The sequence below is a fragment of the Erpetoichthys calabaricus genome, chromosome 18 (assembly GCF_900747795.2).
Source record: "Erpetoichthys calabaricus chromosome 18, fErpCal1.3, whole genome shotgun sequence".
NCBI lineage: Eukaryota > Metazoa > Chordata > Cladistia > Polypteriformes > Polypteridae > Erpetoichthys > Erpetoichthys calabaricus.
Window position 1 is genome coordinate 63967360 of NC_041411.2, and position 19656 is coordinate 63987015.

General features: G+C 40.0%; 1 protein-coding gene across 1 annotated transcript in view; it reads left to right on the top strand.

Moving 5' to 3' along the window:
• The window catches only part of si:ch211-220i18.4 (SRSF protein kinase 2), an 87919-nt gene that overhangs the window by 19011 nt on the left and 49252 nt on the right, over window positions 1-19656 (top strand). The window contains exons 3-6 of the mRNA XM_051921089.1: window positions 4425-4533; window positions 11314-11401; window positions 13163-13288; window positions 18517-18630. Of these exons, the coding sequence (XP_051777049.1) occupies window positions 4425-4533; window positions 11314-11401; window positions 13163-13288; window positions 18517-18630 (437 nt within the window). The remainder of the gene's footprint in view (window positions 1-4424; window positions 4534-11313; window positions 11402-13162; window positions 13289-18516; window positions 18631-19656) is intronic.

The following is a 19656-nucleotide window of genomic DNA, read 5'->3' on the forward strand; positions in this document are numbered from 1 at the left end:
GTATATATTTAGTTCCAATTCAAACATTCAAACGTAGCTCTCATTAATCGGAGCCCAATAAAACATTTACACAGTGTAACATCTGCAGATCAGACCTGGGAGATTTCACAGGCAGTTTTCCACTGCTAAAGTCCTTCAGACTTAGTGTATGGCTGCCAGAGAGTCTCGGGTAGGGGAAAGTGGGGTAGATGGTATTGCCAGCAACCCCAGTTGAGCAGTGTGTGGCAGAGATGATGGTGTGAATGAGCGGGTAGTGGACGAGGCAGACGAGAGATGCTGGCCAAGGAAGGAGTGTTGGCCAAATTGTGAACCAATAGTTCTTTCAAGAGCCACCAGCATTGTCCCGAGTATTCAATCCATTTCTCCATCTAAATTTAATTTAGATCACTGAAATAAACAGACTAAACCAAAATAATACAAAAATAATTAATTTGGAGTATAATGATCACCTTTAAACAAATTACCATTATTCCTGTTTTCTGTGCTCATGCCAGTATATGCAGAAAATGCAATATCAACATCCAGTCAATGCATAAATTTGTGAATTTCCCCTTGGGATTAATGAAGTATCTATCTATCTATCTATCTATCTATCTATCTATCTATCTATCTATCTATCTATCTATCTATCTATCTATCTATCTATCTATCTATCTATCTATCTATCTATCTATCTATCTATCATAATGTCAGCAAAATTTTCAAAGTATAAGCTGACTATGCAGAACCTTTTAGTGGGTCAGGCATGAACATGAGGAGTGTCATCAATAAAGTCACTGATGACAGTAAAGAACAGAGAATTATATTTGCTTTTTTAAACAGAGTTTTAACAAGTTTTAATGTAAGCCTATTTGGAAGATGCTTAATGTGACCACTGGAGAGTGTTGTAGACCCCCCAACTCCAGATGTAACCGCACCATCTACAGTCTTTGGTTGTAAATTACTTTTTTATTAACAAAATTACCTTGTACAAGTTCCTTCCTTGGCAACAATTTTGTTCTTTTCCTTTCCGTTGTTTTCCTTTCCTTTTCTTCCCTTACTCCTCCAGGCAAGTTGTGCCCTCTTCCTCCCAACTCCAACTCTCCAATTATATGAAGTAGGTCATTTTATGCAGGACCTGGAAGTACTTCCAATGTCAGGATTCTGCACAGAGCCCCACAAAGTGGGGACAGCAATTCCCTGCAACCCCTGCTGTGGCAACCATGAAACCATCTAGGGCTACTCCATGAAACTACAGTTCCCAACACACCATATCAGTGTGTATATGGGTACGCCAGTTCATGAATGCTGCTACCCAGTGCACCAGGGGTGCATACAGTTTTGGAAGGCTGTCTCCTTTTGTCCCTCCACCATTCTGGCTCCCGGCCTGGCAAGGATCTTCTGTCGAATTCCTCTGGGATGCCAGTCCATGTATTCGTCCTTCCATGTTCCATGTTCCAGAGACAGGGAACACCTTGCCTCTGACCACCCAGTAAGCTGGCCTCATGGCCAGGCAAAGAAATAGAATCCATCCCAGCTGTCCATCACAATAGTTGCTGATCTCTCCTGTTGGACAGGGAGATACTTGGTGCCCCATGTAGGTGATGCCAGTCTATACTGGAAAAGAGCTGGGTACAGAATTACACCATGGGTGGATAAACATGGAAGGCGTGGTTTCTAAACAGTTTTATGCAGGGCCACATATGCGCTCACATGGGCAGAGGATATTGCCACTGGCACTTGATGAATGTTAAACTTTTCATTTTTGGAGTCAGTAGTACACCTGGACGAAAGTGTTTTGTAAATATGAAATAGATTGTAAGAGCAATTCTAAAGAGCAGAAATTCCTCACATTAGATTTAGGGTGAGATTGACTGGAACAGTAGTGCTTCCATGTCCATCAGAGTCTCTAAGAGTAGGAAAACGTTGACATGTCACTGACTGAGGATGTTATGGGCAAAAGTAAACACAATCACTTCAATAATTCACTGGAAGGACTGTAAAAAAATTGAAGTGAGCTACAAAAGAAACAAAATGGCTCTCGTCTAATATCCCATCCCTAATGAAAGAACAAATGCACCTTAGAAGAAAGATGGAAGGGGGGGGAAGTACAATCCACGAATACTCTAATCTATATATATAAAAGCCAAATACCACTGACTCACTCATCACGAAATCTCTCAAACCATGAGGAATTGGGACTTGAAATTTCGAATGTAGGTTAACCTTGGCCCATAGGTGCTCGCTAAGAAACAGTTTTAAAACTTTTGTGGTCCAAGCGTGTTCTGTCTGTATGTCTGTCCACTTTATGTCTGTCCGCTTTTCATAAGAGAATTACTTAATGGATTTAGATCTGGTTGTTTTCTATAATTTGCTTGAACTTTCGCTAAGTACCATAGTTCGCTTGCGGTATCGATTTTTTTATACAAATCCAACAGAGTGGCTGTGGGCCGAGAGCAGGGGGACGGGGCCTTCTTCATTCTTTTCGAGTTAGTCTACGTCTCAACACGTGTTGCACCATGCCTCTGCTTAGCTAGTGATACCTGTTTGTTCAACAGACATTATCATCTACAGATTGTTAAGGAGTAACGTTTGATGTTTTGGAGAGAGAGATCAGAGCTACGTGTGTTTTAGAGGGTGCTGATTGCCAGAGATATCACGGCCATGTGCTTTTCTCCCCATGCAGGGAACGCTCTCCTGTCAGAGCTGAACACGATCAGATATAGTGCCAACATCTATTGATTTTTAAAGTTTGTCCTGTTTCATTACTATGTGGGGGCAGCCATGGGGTACAGCTAGTGCTTAATAAAAGTGTAACTTTCTCTCCTGCCTGTTCTAGATAGATAGATAGATAGATAGATAGATAGATAGATAGATAGATAGATAGATAGATAGATAGATAGATAGATAGATAGATAGATAGATAGATAGATAGATAGATAGATAGATAGATAGATAGATAGATAGATAGATAGATAGATAGATAGATAGATAGATAGATAGATAGATAGATAGATAGATAGATAGATACTTTATTAATCCCAATGGGAAATTCACAAGTTCTGGTAGTCTGTCTGATTTCCTGGGGTTAAGGATGTAAATGAAATGGGAAAGAACTATAACAGCAGTCAACCCCGACAGTGTGATAACAGTAAGGGATTACGGTCTATGGAATAAAGAATATAAAATGGAATAGCGTCACCCTAGGAGTTTTGACAACTCATGTTAATGATAAATTGGCATTGATGCCATCAAGGCTGAGGTTGTGCCACTCTGCAGGGATGGTAAACCAGCCACTAAGACAGGAGTTCATGTGCTTGTCAGGGTCCATGATGACAGCAGTTAAGTGTCTGCACATCCCAAAGCATGAGAAATGGAAAATACAAATATGTGCACATATACAGTGTTTATACACATAATTTAAAATAAAAAAACGTTATTGTTGTGTAGCACCTCCAATTAGAACCGGCCTGTCTGACTTACCTAAATTGATCACAAATTCCAAATTTCCCTTGTGTTTGTGAGTGAGGATGTATGTGTGAATTTAATGTCATTCAGTTCATCTTTCTATAGCGTCTTTCAATAAGTTCCCATAAAGAAACAGAAAAGTAGAAGGCAGTAACAGTTCCTGACTGTCACACTTGTATTTTTGTGCAAGAGGGCCCTGTGATGGACTGGCACCCTGTTCAGGGTTGTCTCCTGTCTTGTGCCAAGTGTTGGTTTGATCGGCTTTGGCTCCTGGCAACCCTCAATCGAGGGTTTGAGAATATTAAGAGATGCCATTTGACCAACCTGCTTTATGTGTGGCACTGTATTCAAATTTGCTTTTGAAACTGATAAAGGTGCGTAGACTTTCTAAGAATTCACAGTATGGGCTTCAACCGAGGAGACGTTTTGAGAGTAAAGAGTCACTCACGTGAGACACAGAGCTGAACTTTTACAGAGATGGTTGTGTGAAGGTGGAGCAGGACACATGTGGATGTGTGACAGAAGCACCTAATAAACTGCTTTCTGTCACAAAAGTATGAGAATAACATGAATACATTACACCTGATTCAGTGGCAGTAGACTCCCACTTCTCATGACCCTCTATTGAAGTGTGTTCAGAAAAATGAACAGATGGAGGAATAGATGGCTGGAAAGCAGTTTAGATTTAGTTAAATACACTAATAAAATAAGTGAAACATTTGAAATGTATAAAGTTTATTGCAAAATGGTCTACATACTATAAAAGATCTAATGATTTTTTAACAAGTTAAATTTAACTCTTCTAGGAGCTAAAAGGATCCCTTTCTAATCCGGGGCATGCTTTGACTTTCCTTCCTCCCGTTGACTCCAGGTGCAAGCTGATCACATGAGAACATTCCTGTCTAAAGCTAATTTTAGCCGAGTTTATTTTTGGTTTATATTTTCACAGATTTTCATTCTTTATTAACTCTGTCTAGGGGGCTACCATCCAATAAAAATAGGAGACATCTTTAAACGGCAATACCAAGTGCTGCGGAAACTTGGCTGGGGATACTTTTCCACTGTGTGGCTTTGCCAGGACCTGCAGTGAGTAGCTCTTCTTTTAATTCTGTCTTTTTATTTACTTATTTGTTTGTTTGTTTGTTACCAAGACACACTAGAAAAATGTCTTAAGGAAACAATGACATAAGGAGTGCAAGTTACCTTAAAGAGCTACCATATTGTTAGTGACCTGAGGAGTGATCCCGATCTGCACCTGATTACTAAGCTGCTGTACTTATATCATTAAGGCTTTTTTTAAATAAATTCTTTCTTTCTTTCTTTCTTTCTTTCTTTCTTTCTTTCTTTCTTTCTTTCTTTCTTTCTTTCTTTCTTTCTTTCTTTCTTTCTTATGCTCTCCCTTATGATTGACTTCTGTGCAGCTGAAGTTTTGTATTTGTGTACTTTGAAATGACAACATCCCACTCATTCCTCTGTGTCAATGAAACTGCCTCTTCAAGCGATTCTATGCCCCGCACACCTAGAAAATATCTGATTTATGTTTGCACCCCCTACAAAAGTGCAGTAATATCACATTTGAAGCTGAAGGAGTCAAATTTCTCATTTTTGAAACACTAATTGAACCACTTAAAGAACTGCAGGAGAACAATTTGAACTAAAAAAATAAGGTTTTAGCTCTGCATACAATGAAGCAATTTTTTAAATCTCAATAATCTTGTAAATGTGTGCTCTGTGAAGCTTAGACACTTAATTGACTATCTGGGTGTAGGGGTATCCTGTAAAGCATCAAGCGCCACAAGGAAATGTCACACGATCAAGGGGTTTGGAGGACTGGAGACCCCAGTAAAGCAATGGCTGCTGGCCCACCGCTAAGCAATGAAGCAGAGTCGATGAGCTTTGTCCCCTGATAACACCTGCACTGCACTTCAAAAACTGATGGGGCACACGATTCAAATTGCTGCACTGCTGTCAGGACCACCAGCAGGAGTGATGAGCTGAGTGTAAGCTGTAGGTGTTGTGTCTAATTCATTCCACCTTAATAATAATAATAATAATAATAATAATAATAATAATAATAATAATAATAATAATAATAATAATAATAATGCGTTACATTTATATAGCACTTTTCTCACTACTCAAAGTGCCATCCACACTGGGAGGACCCAGGATGCAAACCCATGGTCTCTTTAATGCGAGACAGCAGTGCTACCACAGCACCACCCCGTTGTACCCCATTGGCAAAAATGTCAATCAAACTTCAAAATCCGTGACATTTCATGATCAGAGTCTGCACAGAAATCAGTATCAGACCTTACCCTTTTCTATGGATCATTGCTTAGTCCAAATTCCTTTCTCTTTAAAAAAGTTATTTGCCTTTACAAATTCTCCACTCACGTTACACTGATTGCACCATGATAAAGTCGGACAACAACAACAACATTTATTTATATACCTGTAGCACATTTTCATACAAATAATGTAGCTCAAAGTGCTTTACATAATGAAGAAAAGAGAAATAAAAGACAAAGTAAGAATTAAAATAAGACAACATTAATTAACAGAGTAAGAGTAAGGTCCGATGGCCATGGAGGACAGAAAAAACTAAAAAACTCCAGATGGCTGGAGAAAAAATAAAATCTGCAGGGGTTCCAGGCCACGAGACCACCCAGTCCCCTCTGAGCATTCTACCTAACATAAATTAAAACAGTCCTCTTTGTATTTAGGGTCCTCATGGATGGACTTGATGATGATGGTCACGCAGACTTCTGGCTTTTAATCCATCAATATAGGAACATCACGGTGCTTTGAGTAGATGGTGGTGGCACAGGTCGCCACCACAAAAAAACGGAAAAAGAAACAGAAGAGAGAGTAGGGGTTAGTACGGATTTTAGAGCCACCATGAATACCGGTAGTTATTATAATGAATTGGATATACAGAGTATCAGGATTAAATTAAAGTAATGTGTTTTCAGCAGTTTTTTAAAGTGCTCCACTGTATTAGCCTGGTGAATTCCTATTGGCAGGCTATTCCAGATTTTAGGTGCATAACAGCAGAAGGCCACCCGCCTCACCACTTGTTTTAAGTTTAGCTCTTGGAATTCTAAAGAGACACTCATTTGAGGATCTAAGGTTACGATTTGGAATATAAGATGTCAGATATTCCGATATATTAGATGGAGCGAGATTATTTAAAGCTTTATTAACCATATGCAGTATTTTAAAGTCAATTTTGAATGACACAGGTAACCAATGTAGTGACATCAAAAATGGAGAAATGTGCTCGGATTTTCTAATCCTTGTTAGGATTCTAACAGCTGCATTCTGCACTAGTTGCAAATGAGTTATGTCTTTTTTGGGTAGTCCTGAGAGGAGTGCGTTACAGTAATCTAGTTGACTGAAAACAAAAGTGTGAACTAATTTCTCAGCATCTTTCAATGATATAAGAGGTCTAACTTTTGCTGTGTTTCTTAAGTGAAAAAATGCTGTCCTAGTGGTCTGATGAATATGCGATTTAAAATTCAGATTACAGTCAACAGTTACCCCTAAGCTTTTTACCTCCATCTTGACTTTTGATCCTAATGCATCGAGTTTATTTCTGATAACCTCATTGTATCCATTATTGCCAATCACTAAAATTTCAGTTTTCTCTTTATTTAGCTTGAGAAAATTACTATTCATCCATTCAGAAACACAAGTAAGACATTGTGTTAGTGAATCAAGAGAATCGGGGTCATCAGGTGCTATTGATAAATAAAGCTGTGTGTCATCAGCATAGCTGTGGTAACTCACGTTGTGCCCCGAGATAATCTGACCTAACGGAAGCATGTAGATTGAGAAGAGCAGCGGACCCAGGATAGAAACTTGTGGAACACCATATAGGATATCATGTGTCTTTGAAGTATAATTACCACAACTAACGAAGAATTTTCTCCCTGCCAGGTAGGATTCAAACCAATTTAAGACACTGCCAGAGAGGCCCAACCATTGACTAAGGCGATTTCTAAGAATGTTCTGATCAGTGGTATCAAATGCGGCACTCAGATCTAGGAGGATGAGGACAGATAAATGGCCTCTGTCTGCATTTACCCGCAAGCCATTTACTACTTTAACAATTGCAGTTTCTGTGCTGTGATTTGTTCTAAAACCTGACTGAAATTTATCAAGAATAGCAGGTTTATTGAGGTGGTCATTTAACTGCATAATGACTGCCTTCTCTAGAATTTTACTTAAGAAAGGCAGGTTAGAGATGAGTCTAAAATTTTCAAAAGCAGAGGGGTCAAGGTTATTTTTCTTGAGTAGGGGTTTAACTACAGCAGTCTTAAGACAGTCTGGGAAGACCCCCGTATCTAATGATGAATTTACTATGTCAAGAATATTATCAATTAGCACGCCCGATACTTCTTTGAAAAAACTTGTTGGTATTGGGTCAAGAACGCAGGTGGAGGGTCTCAGTTGAGAATTTATTTAATGTAAATCAGGTAAATCTATCCTAGTGAAAGAGTTTAATTTGTTTATAATGGAATACTAGGGCTTAGGAGGATCCTTAGTGTTGGGGAGATATACTATGTTATTTCTAATATCATTAATTTTTTGATTGAAAAATACAGCAATAGCCTCACAGGTTTTACTGGAAGTATTTTGGAGGCATTCCTTTGAGTTACCTGGGTTTAGCAGACGAACAATCGTCGAGAATAAGACTCTGGGATTACTAGCATTGTTATTTATAAGCTTAGAGAAATAGCAGCGCCTCTCAAGACGGACTGTGTTATTGTATTCTGTTATTTTAACTTTTAATATTTCATAGTGGATAGTTAGTTTAGTTTTCCTCCAATTACGCTCAGCTCTACGGCATGTTCTCTTTAAATCAGACACTCTTTGGGTCTTCCATGGTATAACAATGCTAGAAGATTTTTTAACTGTCTTTTCAGGTGGAACTATGTCAACAGCAGCCCTCACTTTTGTATTAAATTTTTCCACCTTATTATTTACATTATCTTCACTATTATAGTTGGCACTATAAACGGACTGATTGCTTAGAATGTTTATAAGTTTTAAAGCTGCCGAAGAGTCAAAGAAGCGTTTTTTAACAATATGCTTCTCATGAATGTTTTCTATCATTATTTCTATATTAAATAGTAGAATAAAATGGTCTGATAGACCAATATCAATGACCTGCTTTACATCAACAACGCACCTCATTCAATTTTGGTGAATCACGATGCAGCCTTCCTTTTTGTCGCACCCCCTGAAATGCCATCTTGTACCCCCCTGGGGCAGTGGGCTCCCCAGGTAGTGCTGTAATGCTACACACAAACTACAACATACTGAATGTAAAGAACACCACCTCCGATATTGTGCAATGACTGCAACTGAGGCCACCTTAAACAAAGCCTGACCCTCACATATCACAGCAAAACACACTTTAAGTGTGTGCAGCCCTTATAAAAACCTGGACGTGTTCACCTTTTATTTTTACACACAGTGGATTTCATTTGCCTTTTTTGACTGTGATTATCAGAAAAAAAAGATTATTTAATGTCAAAGTAAAAACAGATCTCTGCAAACAGATCCAAATTTATTACAAATATAAAACACAAAACAATTGATCCCATAAGTATTCACCCTGCAACTCAGTATTCAGTAGATGCACCTCTGGCAGCCATAGTAGCCTCGAGTCTGTGTGCACAGGTCTCTATCAGCTTGGCACATTAAAATGCTGCAATTTGTCCCCATTCTACTTTGTAAAGCTGGCCCAGCTCTGTCAGGCTGCAGGGGATGTTGACTGAATAGGCCATTTTATAAGTCCAGCCACAAACTGCCAATTGGATTGAAATCTGGACTCTGACTCCAGGACGTTGACATTGCTGTGTGACTTTGGCTTTACGCCTGAGGTCATTGACTTGCTGGAAAACAAATCTTCTCTCATGGCCCAAGTTTCTTGGGGATTGCATCAGGTTCCACTCCTACATTTCCTTAAATTTTGCAGCATTTCTTTCCCCCTCTGCTCTCACAAGCCTTCCAGAATCTTCTGCAAAAACGCTCCTCCACAACATGATGTTTCCATCACCATGCTCCACTGTGGGATGGTGTAGTTTTGATAACGTGCAGTGCTCAAACATGACATTTATTCTGGTGGCCAAAAAGCTCGATTTTTAGCCTCATCAAACCATTGATCCTTTTTCCAGCTGACTCAAAAATCCCTAACAAACTTCTGCAAACTCTAGTTGAGATGTCTTGTGCATTTTTTTAGCAGTAGCTTTCTTTATACCACTCATCCTTAAGGCATCTGCCCAACAGATATTGTCGGCACAGACTCTCCAATCTGTAGCTTGTAACTCCTTCAGAGTTATCAAAGATCTCCTGGTGTCCTCCTTACTAGTCTTCTACTTCTTGCATGATCAATCAGTTCTTGGGGAAACTGTAAAAACTGTTTTTTGAGATATCTACAAATTTATATAAAAAAAATCTTAAATATCACATTGACACAAGTAAAGGCCTTTTTCTCAGTTCTTAGCTGAAGCCCCTTTGGCAGCGATTCCAGACTGGAGTGTTCTGGAGAAGACAAGCTTCACACAGCTGGATTTGAGGATTCTGCCATTCTGCTCTGCAGATCCTCTCCTGTCCTGAGATGGTGGGCCTAGTGCTGCTTCTATAGGCTCTGGTCCCCTGCAACTCTAAGGATTGAGAATGTTATGTGGTGCCATGTGTTTCAGCACAAGAGGAGCACACAGTGGTGTTCTTTACAGCGTGACACTCATAAGGTCATAAATAGTTTTAAGTACATTTGCCACTGATTCATTTCAAAGTTAGAGCAAAAAACAGCAGTCTCCGGGATGCTACCATTAAGACCAAATCAGTCAAAGCCCATATTTTATGAGAGTATGGCATGGAGCACACTGCCTTATCTCTATATATACAAAATCCAAAGTCTGTCTGTCTGACTGTCTGTTCGCTTTTCACAAGAGAACTACGTAACGGATTTAGATCGAGTTTTTTTTCTATAATTTTCTTGAACATTCTGGTTGACTTTGTGACATAGTCGGCTTGCGGTACCGATTTATTTGTGCAAATCCAAGAGAGACGCAGCGGACCGAGGGGAGAGGGGTGGGGCCGTTGTTACTCACGCACCAGCCTCGGGGTGTGTATCTTACATCCTTTTAGCTAGCAAACGAGAGAACTACTTAACGGATTTAGATCGGGTTTTTATCTAGAATTTGCTTGAACATTCCGGTTGATTTTGCAACTTCTCTCACTGCGCTATGTATTATAGTTCACTTGCGGTACTGATTTATTTGTGCAAATCTGAGAGAGACGCAGTGGGCCGATGGGAGGGGGAGCGGGGCCCTTCTCACTCATGTGCCAGCCATGGGGCATATCTTACATCCCCTTAACTAGTGAACATGAGAACTACTTAACGGATTTAGATCGGGTTTTTATCTAGAATTTGCTTGAACATTCCGGTTGATTTTGCAGCTTCTCTCATCGCACTAAGAATCGTAGTTCACTTGTAGGAGCGATATATTCGTGCTAATCTGAGACAGAGGCTGCGGGCCGAGGGAAAGGGGAAGCGTGACGTCAGTCTACCTCTGCGTTTTGGAGTGTAACTTGCGTCTGCTTAGCTAGCGATACCTTTTTGTTTGATTTTTAAACTTTTTACTGTTTCACTACTACGCGAGGGATGGCTAGTACTCTATAAAATGGAAAAATGTTGTTTGCTTTCATCATTGAATAAATGTTCAAGCTGAAGAGTAAATCCCTTGCACACACAAACAGCTCTTTCAGTAAGATTGCATAGTCAAGTCTTATGTTTCAAACGCACTTATGTGAAAATCATTCAAACATGTCTACTTTCCCAATTTCTAGAAACAACACGTTTGTTGCTGTGAAAGTGTGCAAAAGTGGCACTGGATTTACTCAGGCTGCACAGGATGAGATCGCACTCCTCAGATGCGTAAGTCACTCTTTTACTCCTCCTTTGTTATTTAATTAAAAAAAATAATTTCAATTATATAACTGTTATTTTTAAGCATAAAAACGACCAACCAGCTTTGCTCAGGAGTCCTGCAGTTCAAAATCAGATGAGATTAAAGATTGGAGACCTTTATTGTCACATACATTGCGAGAGCCTTGTGGAGTTCTAGTGCCATTGTTTTCAGGATGGGGGAATGGAAGTATCTATAAGTAATAAGACAGTAAGATGATGTATAAATAAATAAGAGTAGAAGAAGATCAATAATACAGCAAATAAGAGGAGCCAGTGTGGAACAGAGAGATGTTGTTAAGCCGAAGCGGCTGCACACATGTAACATACAGTACAATTACACATAAACCAGCAGGTGGGTACAGTACCCCGTGCAGGGCATGTAAGATTAGGTTACTGGGAGTTTGGGGACCTTATGGCCTCAGGGAAGAAGCAGAGGGAGCGTGTGCTGAGGAATAAGGCAGAAATGAAAACAGTGGAAGAGCCAAGTGGCTGTCATCTGAGATGATGGATTCCACAGACATCTGTTGACGTACTCTAGATGACGTGAAGCGGTAGAAAATCTGCCCAAATAATTTTAGAAGCTGCACGGGCATTCTTTTGGAGAAGTTTGAAATTTGGCAAGTCAGGTTACCAAACTACTCCATGAGGTATCCAGTCAGGACCCTTTCAGAAGTGTTTTGGTTCCCACCCCAAATCGCTTTACTTTCCTCAGTAAAAAGAACCTTTGCTACACCTTTCTTGAGGATGGAGGTGGTCTGGTGGTCAGTGATCTAGACACCCAGAAAGCTAAGGCTGCTAACTGACTGGACAGGGGAGCTGTTGGTGTGCAGTGGAGTGTGATTGCCTTTGTTCATTCAGAAGTTAATAACGCGGGAGAAGATGTTGTTATGGCACCACACTGTCAGGTCCTGTAGCAAACCTCACCATCGTCACTGATGAGGCCAATCACAGTGGTGCCGTCCATGTTGACCTCATGCATTGATGTGTATTAAAAAATACACATTTTCAAAACCTGGCAGGATCTAATCAATATTATTTTAGAATAAGAGAAATAACTATTACCGCATTTAATTCCCTTCTCTATCTCTTATTTACCTATATATTTATTTCTCCCTTTCTTTTGTTTATTGTTGCCTTATTAAAAAGCCTAAAGCAATTCTCCTTTGGCTTAGCTCTCCTTCTCAGGATTGGGGTTTGATTTGTCTTCAATTTTGTTTGGTTATAAATTGATCTGTTTGTATGGAATGATTACAATAAAAATTAATAAATAAACAAATAAGTAAAAAATACAACATAATATTCTTAAGTCTTCTTAATCAAATTCAGAGACACAGATGAGGGCTGGAGATTATTTTAATAAATAAAACTGAGCTATGTAAAAGTAAATATAATTATTTGTATTATACTTTTATATTTATATGTTTCAACTGTGCACTCAGAAAAAATGTATACCTGTTGTAGAAAACAAATCAGAGAGACCGCCAGGGTGTTTTGGTGATAACCCCAAGGTGGTTATCCCATTTAATGGAATGTAACTCCAGAAAATCAACAAAGTCAGCACCTCAAAGAAAGGACCATTGGTCCATCAAACATTAGATGTATTTGTCCTGATAGCAGCAGGTCTGTCCTGAAAGGGATCAGAGTATGAAACGAACAGCGACTTCTGATTGCTCTTCGTCTTGTGCCTCAGTGCAGTCATTTATCTTCTTTCTTGTGTTTCATTTGTAGGCTCATGGAGCTAACAGGAACCATCCATACAGCCAACGTATTGTGAACTTGCTGGATGAATTTAAAGTTGCTGGAATCAATGGAATCCGTATCCTCTGGCGTCCAAGAAACATTAATTTACATTCTGTGATGTTATGCTTGATTTGCTGCAACTATCACAGTATAGTTAGATACACAGTGGTGTCATGAGGGTCGATGACACCCTGTGTGATAACCAAGGCCAGTTAAAGACACTCACAGGCCCCTGGGTGACTCGATGAATAGAGATTCTTAATAGATAGCTGATCATACTTTAAACAATGCGACACACAGACACTCGGCTGTTTACCGTAATCCCCACTATTAATGGTGCGAGACATCAACTGTTTCATCGAGTGGGGTTGGTTCCCCCTTGGCGATTACAGTCTGAAACGCTGCACAATCATTTTATAGGCAGACATTTGGGTATTCCCCCCCCCCCCCGATTGGGGTCACCCGGTGCCCCCCGTACCCCTCTAGTGATACCACTACATTGCAAGTAGTGCGTAGTTTGCACATTGTGTCCATGTTAACGTGTGTTCTCTTCCCACATCCCTGAAGACATGGTGATTATTTGGCAATTCCAAATAGGCCCGTGTGTGAGCAGACCCTTATGATGGACCACTTCTCTGGCTGTCCAGGGAAGTTTCCTGTCTCGTGCCCAGTAGGCTCTGTCTCCTATGACTAGGAATCGGATTTCACCCGCTTCAGAATGTTTCTATATGTAATTCACTTTCACCAAGTGCCTTTACCTTCATAATCCTGGATGTGCTGTCGTTTCTACTATGATGAAAGCACACCTTAGGGATTTTTTTCCACAGTGGTAACATGGCAGTTACATTTATATTTTAATGAGCACTGACATTACCAGATAAACTTCATGATGTAACAGTGGAGCATTATGTTTCAACACTCCTATTATGGCACCATCCCTGGAATTAATAAATGTGATAGCACATTTTGTCCCATGGGTGCCAACCCACATAAAGAAATGGCGAAAGGACTAACTTCATATTAAAAGTGCTCCAGCCTGGAGCCGGACTGTAGTTCAAGTGCAGTGAAGTGAAGGTGACTTGCTTTTTTAAAGTTTTACCCCAGAAGCAACCTGAGCCAAATGAAAAATTGATGCCACAAAGATGCACGTAAGTTTAAATGACATTTTCTGAATAGTCCGTAAATGTAAGAAATGTAAGTAAATGTAAAGTATTACACGTAGGAAGTGAAAATGTTAGATTTGAATACACATTGGGAGGTCTGAAAATTGAAAGTACACCATATGAGAAGGATTTAGGAGTCATAGTGGACACGCCAACTATGCTACCGACTGCCAGACAGTGTTCAGAAGCCATTAAGAAGGCTAACAGAATGTCAGTTATATAGCGCCCTGATGTGTGGAGTATAAGTCCACAGGAGGTTATGCTCGAGCTTTATAACACACTGGTGAGGCCTCATCTGGAGTACTGTGTGCAGTTTTGGTCTCCAGGCTACAAAAAGGACATAGCAGCACCTGAAAAGGTCCAGAGAAGAGCGACTAGGCCGAGTCCAGGGCTACAGAGGATGAGTTATGAGGAAAGATTAAAAGAGCTGAGCCTTTACAGTTTAAGCAAAAGAAGGTTAAAAGGAGACATGACTGAAGTGTTGAAAATTATGAAGAGAGATAATACAGTGGACTGAGACTTAAAAATGAGTTCAATCAGAATACAGGGACACAGTTGGAATCTTGATAAGGACACATTTTGAATAAACATTGGGAAGTTTTTCTTTACACAAAGAGCGATAGACACCAAGTAGTGTTGTAGACAGTAAGACTTTAGGGACTTTCAAAACTCGACTTGATGGTATTTTAGAAGAATTACGTGGATAGGACTGGCAAGCTTTTTTGGGCTGAATAGCCTGCTCTGGTCTATATTGTTCTGATATTTTAAATGTTGAGATGGCACGGTGGTGCAATGATAGCACTGCCATCTCCCAATAAGAAGACTGCACTTCAGCTAGAGTTTACATTTCTCCCAGTGTCTGCTTGGATTTCTTCAGGGTGCTTGGATTTCTCCTCACAGACCACTGACATGAAGTTTAGGAGGATTGGCAATGCCAAACTGGCCCTAGTGCGTGTGAGTGTGTTCACCCTGCGACAGACTGGCACCCTGTCCAGGGATTGCTTGTGCCCAGTGCTGCTGGGATAGGCTCCAGATTCCCAACAACCCTGATCTGGATAAGCAGCTTTTGGAAGATGGAGAGCCGAATGTTAAAACAGAATTACAGACAGTCACGGAGGTACAGGTAGTCTCTCATTTTATTTAAATATTATTTGCAATAATTATCCAATAAACTATTCAACTATGCCAGATGTTCCTTATTCCCTCGCTTTGGCTCAGTCACCACAATATTCTGACAAGATCTTGTTAATCTTAAGCCTTACCTTGTTTTCAGTCTCTCAGCTCATATTACGTCAATATTTCAAATTCAAGCTAAAATGCTTTTATATGTGTGCTTAAATAGGATTTGGGATAGGATGAGTATAACCTATATGAAAATCACATATCTGCATAACCATTTAAAGCATATTGATTATTTATTTAGTGTACTGATCAAACCCCCTAGGGGCTTGGGTTTGGATCCTGGTCACTGTTGTATGGAGTTTGCACCATTTCCATGTTTGCTTTGGTCTTTCTCCTGGTACTCCGGTTTTTCATAACCAAGAGATATGCATATTTACATTTATTTATGCAAAGTGACTTACATTTATGATACAATTGGTTACATTTCTCTTTGGTTTTCCTATTGGTCACACAGTGTCAGTAGCAGGATTTGAATCCACAACCTCAGGGTCTGAAGTCCAAAGCCTAAACCACTACACCACACTGCATTAGATAGATAGATAGATAGATAGATAGATAGATAGATAGATAGATAGATAGATAGATAGATAGATAGATAGATAGATAGATAGATAGATAGATAGATAGATAGATAGATAGATAGATAGATAGATAGATAGATAGATAGATAGATAGATAGATAGATAGATAGATAGATAGATAGATAGATAGAACTGGTATGATAAATGTTCTAATTAAGAAACTGGTTAGACAGAAGTCTCTGCAATTCTCTTCTTCTTCTTTCGGCTGCTCCTGTTAGGGGTTGCCACAGCGGATCATCTTTTTCCATATCTTCCTATCCTCTTCATCTTGTTCTGTTACACCCATCACCTGCATGTCCTCCCTCACCACATCCATAAACCTTCTCTTAGGCCTTCCTCTTTTCCTCTTGCCTGGCAGCTCACTCCTTAGTATCCTTCTCCCAATATGCTCAGCATCTCTCCTCTGTACATGTCCAAACCAATGCAATCTCACCTCTCTGACTTTGTCTCTCAACCGTCCAACCTGAGCTGACCCTCTAATGTCCTCATTTCTAATCCTATCCATCCTCGTCACACCCAATGCAAGTCTTAACATCTTTAACTCTGCCACCTCCAGCTCTGTCTCCTGCTTTCTGGTCAATGCCACCGTCTCCAACCCATATAACATAGCTGGTCTCACTACCGTCCTGTAGACCTTCCCTTTCACTCTTGCTGATACTCGTCTGTCACAAATCACTCCTGACACTCTTCTCCACCCATTCCACCTGCCTGCACTCTCTTTTTCACCTCTCTTCCACAATCCCCATTACTCTGTACTGTTGATCTCAAGTATTTAAACTCATCCACCTTCACCAACTCTACTCCCTTAATCCTCACCATTCTACTGACCTCCCTCTCATTTACACACATGTATTCTTTCTTGTTCCTACTGACCTTCCTTTCTCTCCTCTCTAGAGCATATCTCCACCTCTCCAGGGTCTCCTCAACCTGCTCCCTACTCTTGCTGCAGATTACAATGTCATCAGCAAACATCATAGTAAGGGGGACTCCTGTCTAATCTCATCTGTCAACCTGTCCATCACCATTGCAAATAAGAAAGGGCTCAGATCCGATCCCTGATGTAATCCCACCTCCACCTTGAATGCATCCGTCACTCCTACCTCAGACCTCACCACTGTCACACTTCCCTCGTGCATATCCTGTACAACTCTTACGTACTTCTCTGCCACTCCTGACTTCCTCATACAATACCACAGCTCCTCTCGAGGCACCCTGTCATCTGCTTTCTCCAGGTCCACAAAGGCGCAATGCAACTCCTTCTGACCTTCTCTAAACTTCTCCATCAGCATCCTCAGAACAAACATTGCATCTGTGGTGCTCTTTCTTGGCATGAAACCATCCTGCTGCTCACTAATCATCACCTCACTTCTTAACCTAGCTTCCACTACTTTTTCTCATAACTACATGCAGTGGCTCATCAATTTTATTCCCCTGTAGTTACTGCAGTCCTGCACATCCCCCTTATTCTTAAAAATCTGCACCAGTACACTTCTTCTCCACTCTTCAGGCATCCTCTACCTTTCCAAGATTTCATTAAACAATCTTGTTAAAAGCTCCACTGCCATCTCTCCTAAATACCTCCATGCTTCCACAGGTATGTCATCTGGACCAACAGTCTTCCCATTCCATCCTCTTCATAGCTGTCCTGACTTCCTCCGTGCTAATCATCTATCTATCTATCTAGTCCGTTGCACTTCCTGATTCACTATCTCCACATCATCCAACCTTCTCTCTCTCATTCTCTTCATTCATCAACCTCTCAAAGTACTCTTTCCATCTTCTCAACACACTCTCCTCGCTTGTGAGTACGTTTCCATCTTTATCCTTTATTACCCTAACTCTGCTGCACATCTTTCCCAGCTTGGTCCCTCTGTCTAGCCAATCTGTACACTTCCTGCCTCAGCAGACCACTTGTGTGCCTGGAGACAAGTGGAAATGTGTCTTGCCAAAATGCAGACCTGTAGACCAGAATCCTAGCAAACTGGAACAAGTATAGACAAGAGCCAGACCTTGGGAACAGAACTATAGCTATCAGTATGACTATAATGTGAATTCAGTTCAGTTCAGTTTACTTTTGTTAGGTGGTCTTAACTGAGTACAGGTGCACAGCACTGTGACAAATTATCAAGTAAAATTTTATTACTAATTTTTACAAATTACTAAATACATAATTAGTACACACATAGACACAGATTTGTTTAAACTGCAGAAACTGATTACCTTACAGTAAATGGAAACCAACAATATCTGTCCATTAATTAATTGTTAATAGCCAATGGATATAAAAATCGTATCTAAATGTGATGTTCATGGAGTCAGAAAGCATCTGGTAAGGTATAAAGAGAGAGGAATTTTGCATTAGAAATGAGTATAAATGGCCCTGTCCCACCTTGATGTTACTTGACCTTCACTCCAGACCAACGATACGTGCCTGGTGTTTGGACTATGGGGGCGCGATCTGCATTTCTGGATGTTGAATTCACTGCAACCTGGTCTTCCAATCTTCTGGGCCAAAGCAATCATTCAACAGGTGAGATTGTTTCTCTTTTTTACAAAATGCAGGGCAGTATAACCTTAGATATCTACAAGAAAAAAAAATGAAATCTTCTCCAAGAAGCGTGTCTAAGCATTCTGCTACAAGAAGAGCATCTTAATACAGTAAAATAGCAAAGCTTCATTTACAAAGTTCCTCCCTAAAATGGACAGTCCAGTCCAGTCTGCACTGACTAAGCAAATGGCAACCTTGCAGGTGAAGGAGTACAGCAACTAGAAAGTGTTTATGTTAATTCTAGTCAACTACATATAAACACAGTAAATCAACAAAACCAAAAAACATACACTTGAAGAAAAATCTTTGTTTAATGTTTGAACATAAAAATGATTTACCTACCTATCTTCTACACTTTAGCTAGCTATCCATTGTTTTCATAACACTTGACAAGACAGCTCATCATTTATAACACTCTTCATTACACCATAAACCGACTAAGGAGGCCAAAATATATAAAAAAAAGGATTTGTTTTAAAAAATATATGGTAAAATAGAAGGGGAAAAAATGGAAAAAATGGTACAAAAACATCAGGGAAAAATAAGAAACCTACTGTTATGATTCTTAAGTTATCCGGCGGTTTTTCCTTAAAGGTGGGTTGAAATCTAAATAATCAAAGTGGACCTCAGTTTTAATGTCTACAGTGCGGTTTGCCTGTCTGGTTGTTGCATCTTTGTTACATACCATTTGGTACAGGATTTGTAAAAGCACTGCCCATGTTTGTGATGCGCCATCTGTTGGATAGCAGAGACATAGCAACGGGACAGACACACAGACAGATGCAAAGACACTTGTCCTTTTATTAAGGTGGCTATGTATGTATGTATATATATATATATATATATATATATATATATATATATATATATATATATATATTTGAAATAGTTTACTGTCAAATAATGCAAAGAGTACGCGACACGTGTTTCGCCCTAATTCTTGGCTCATCAGGCGTACACACTCACTGCACTCCCTTACGGGAATCGAACCTCGGATGTCAGCGCTAG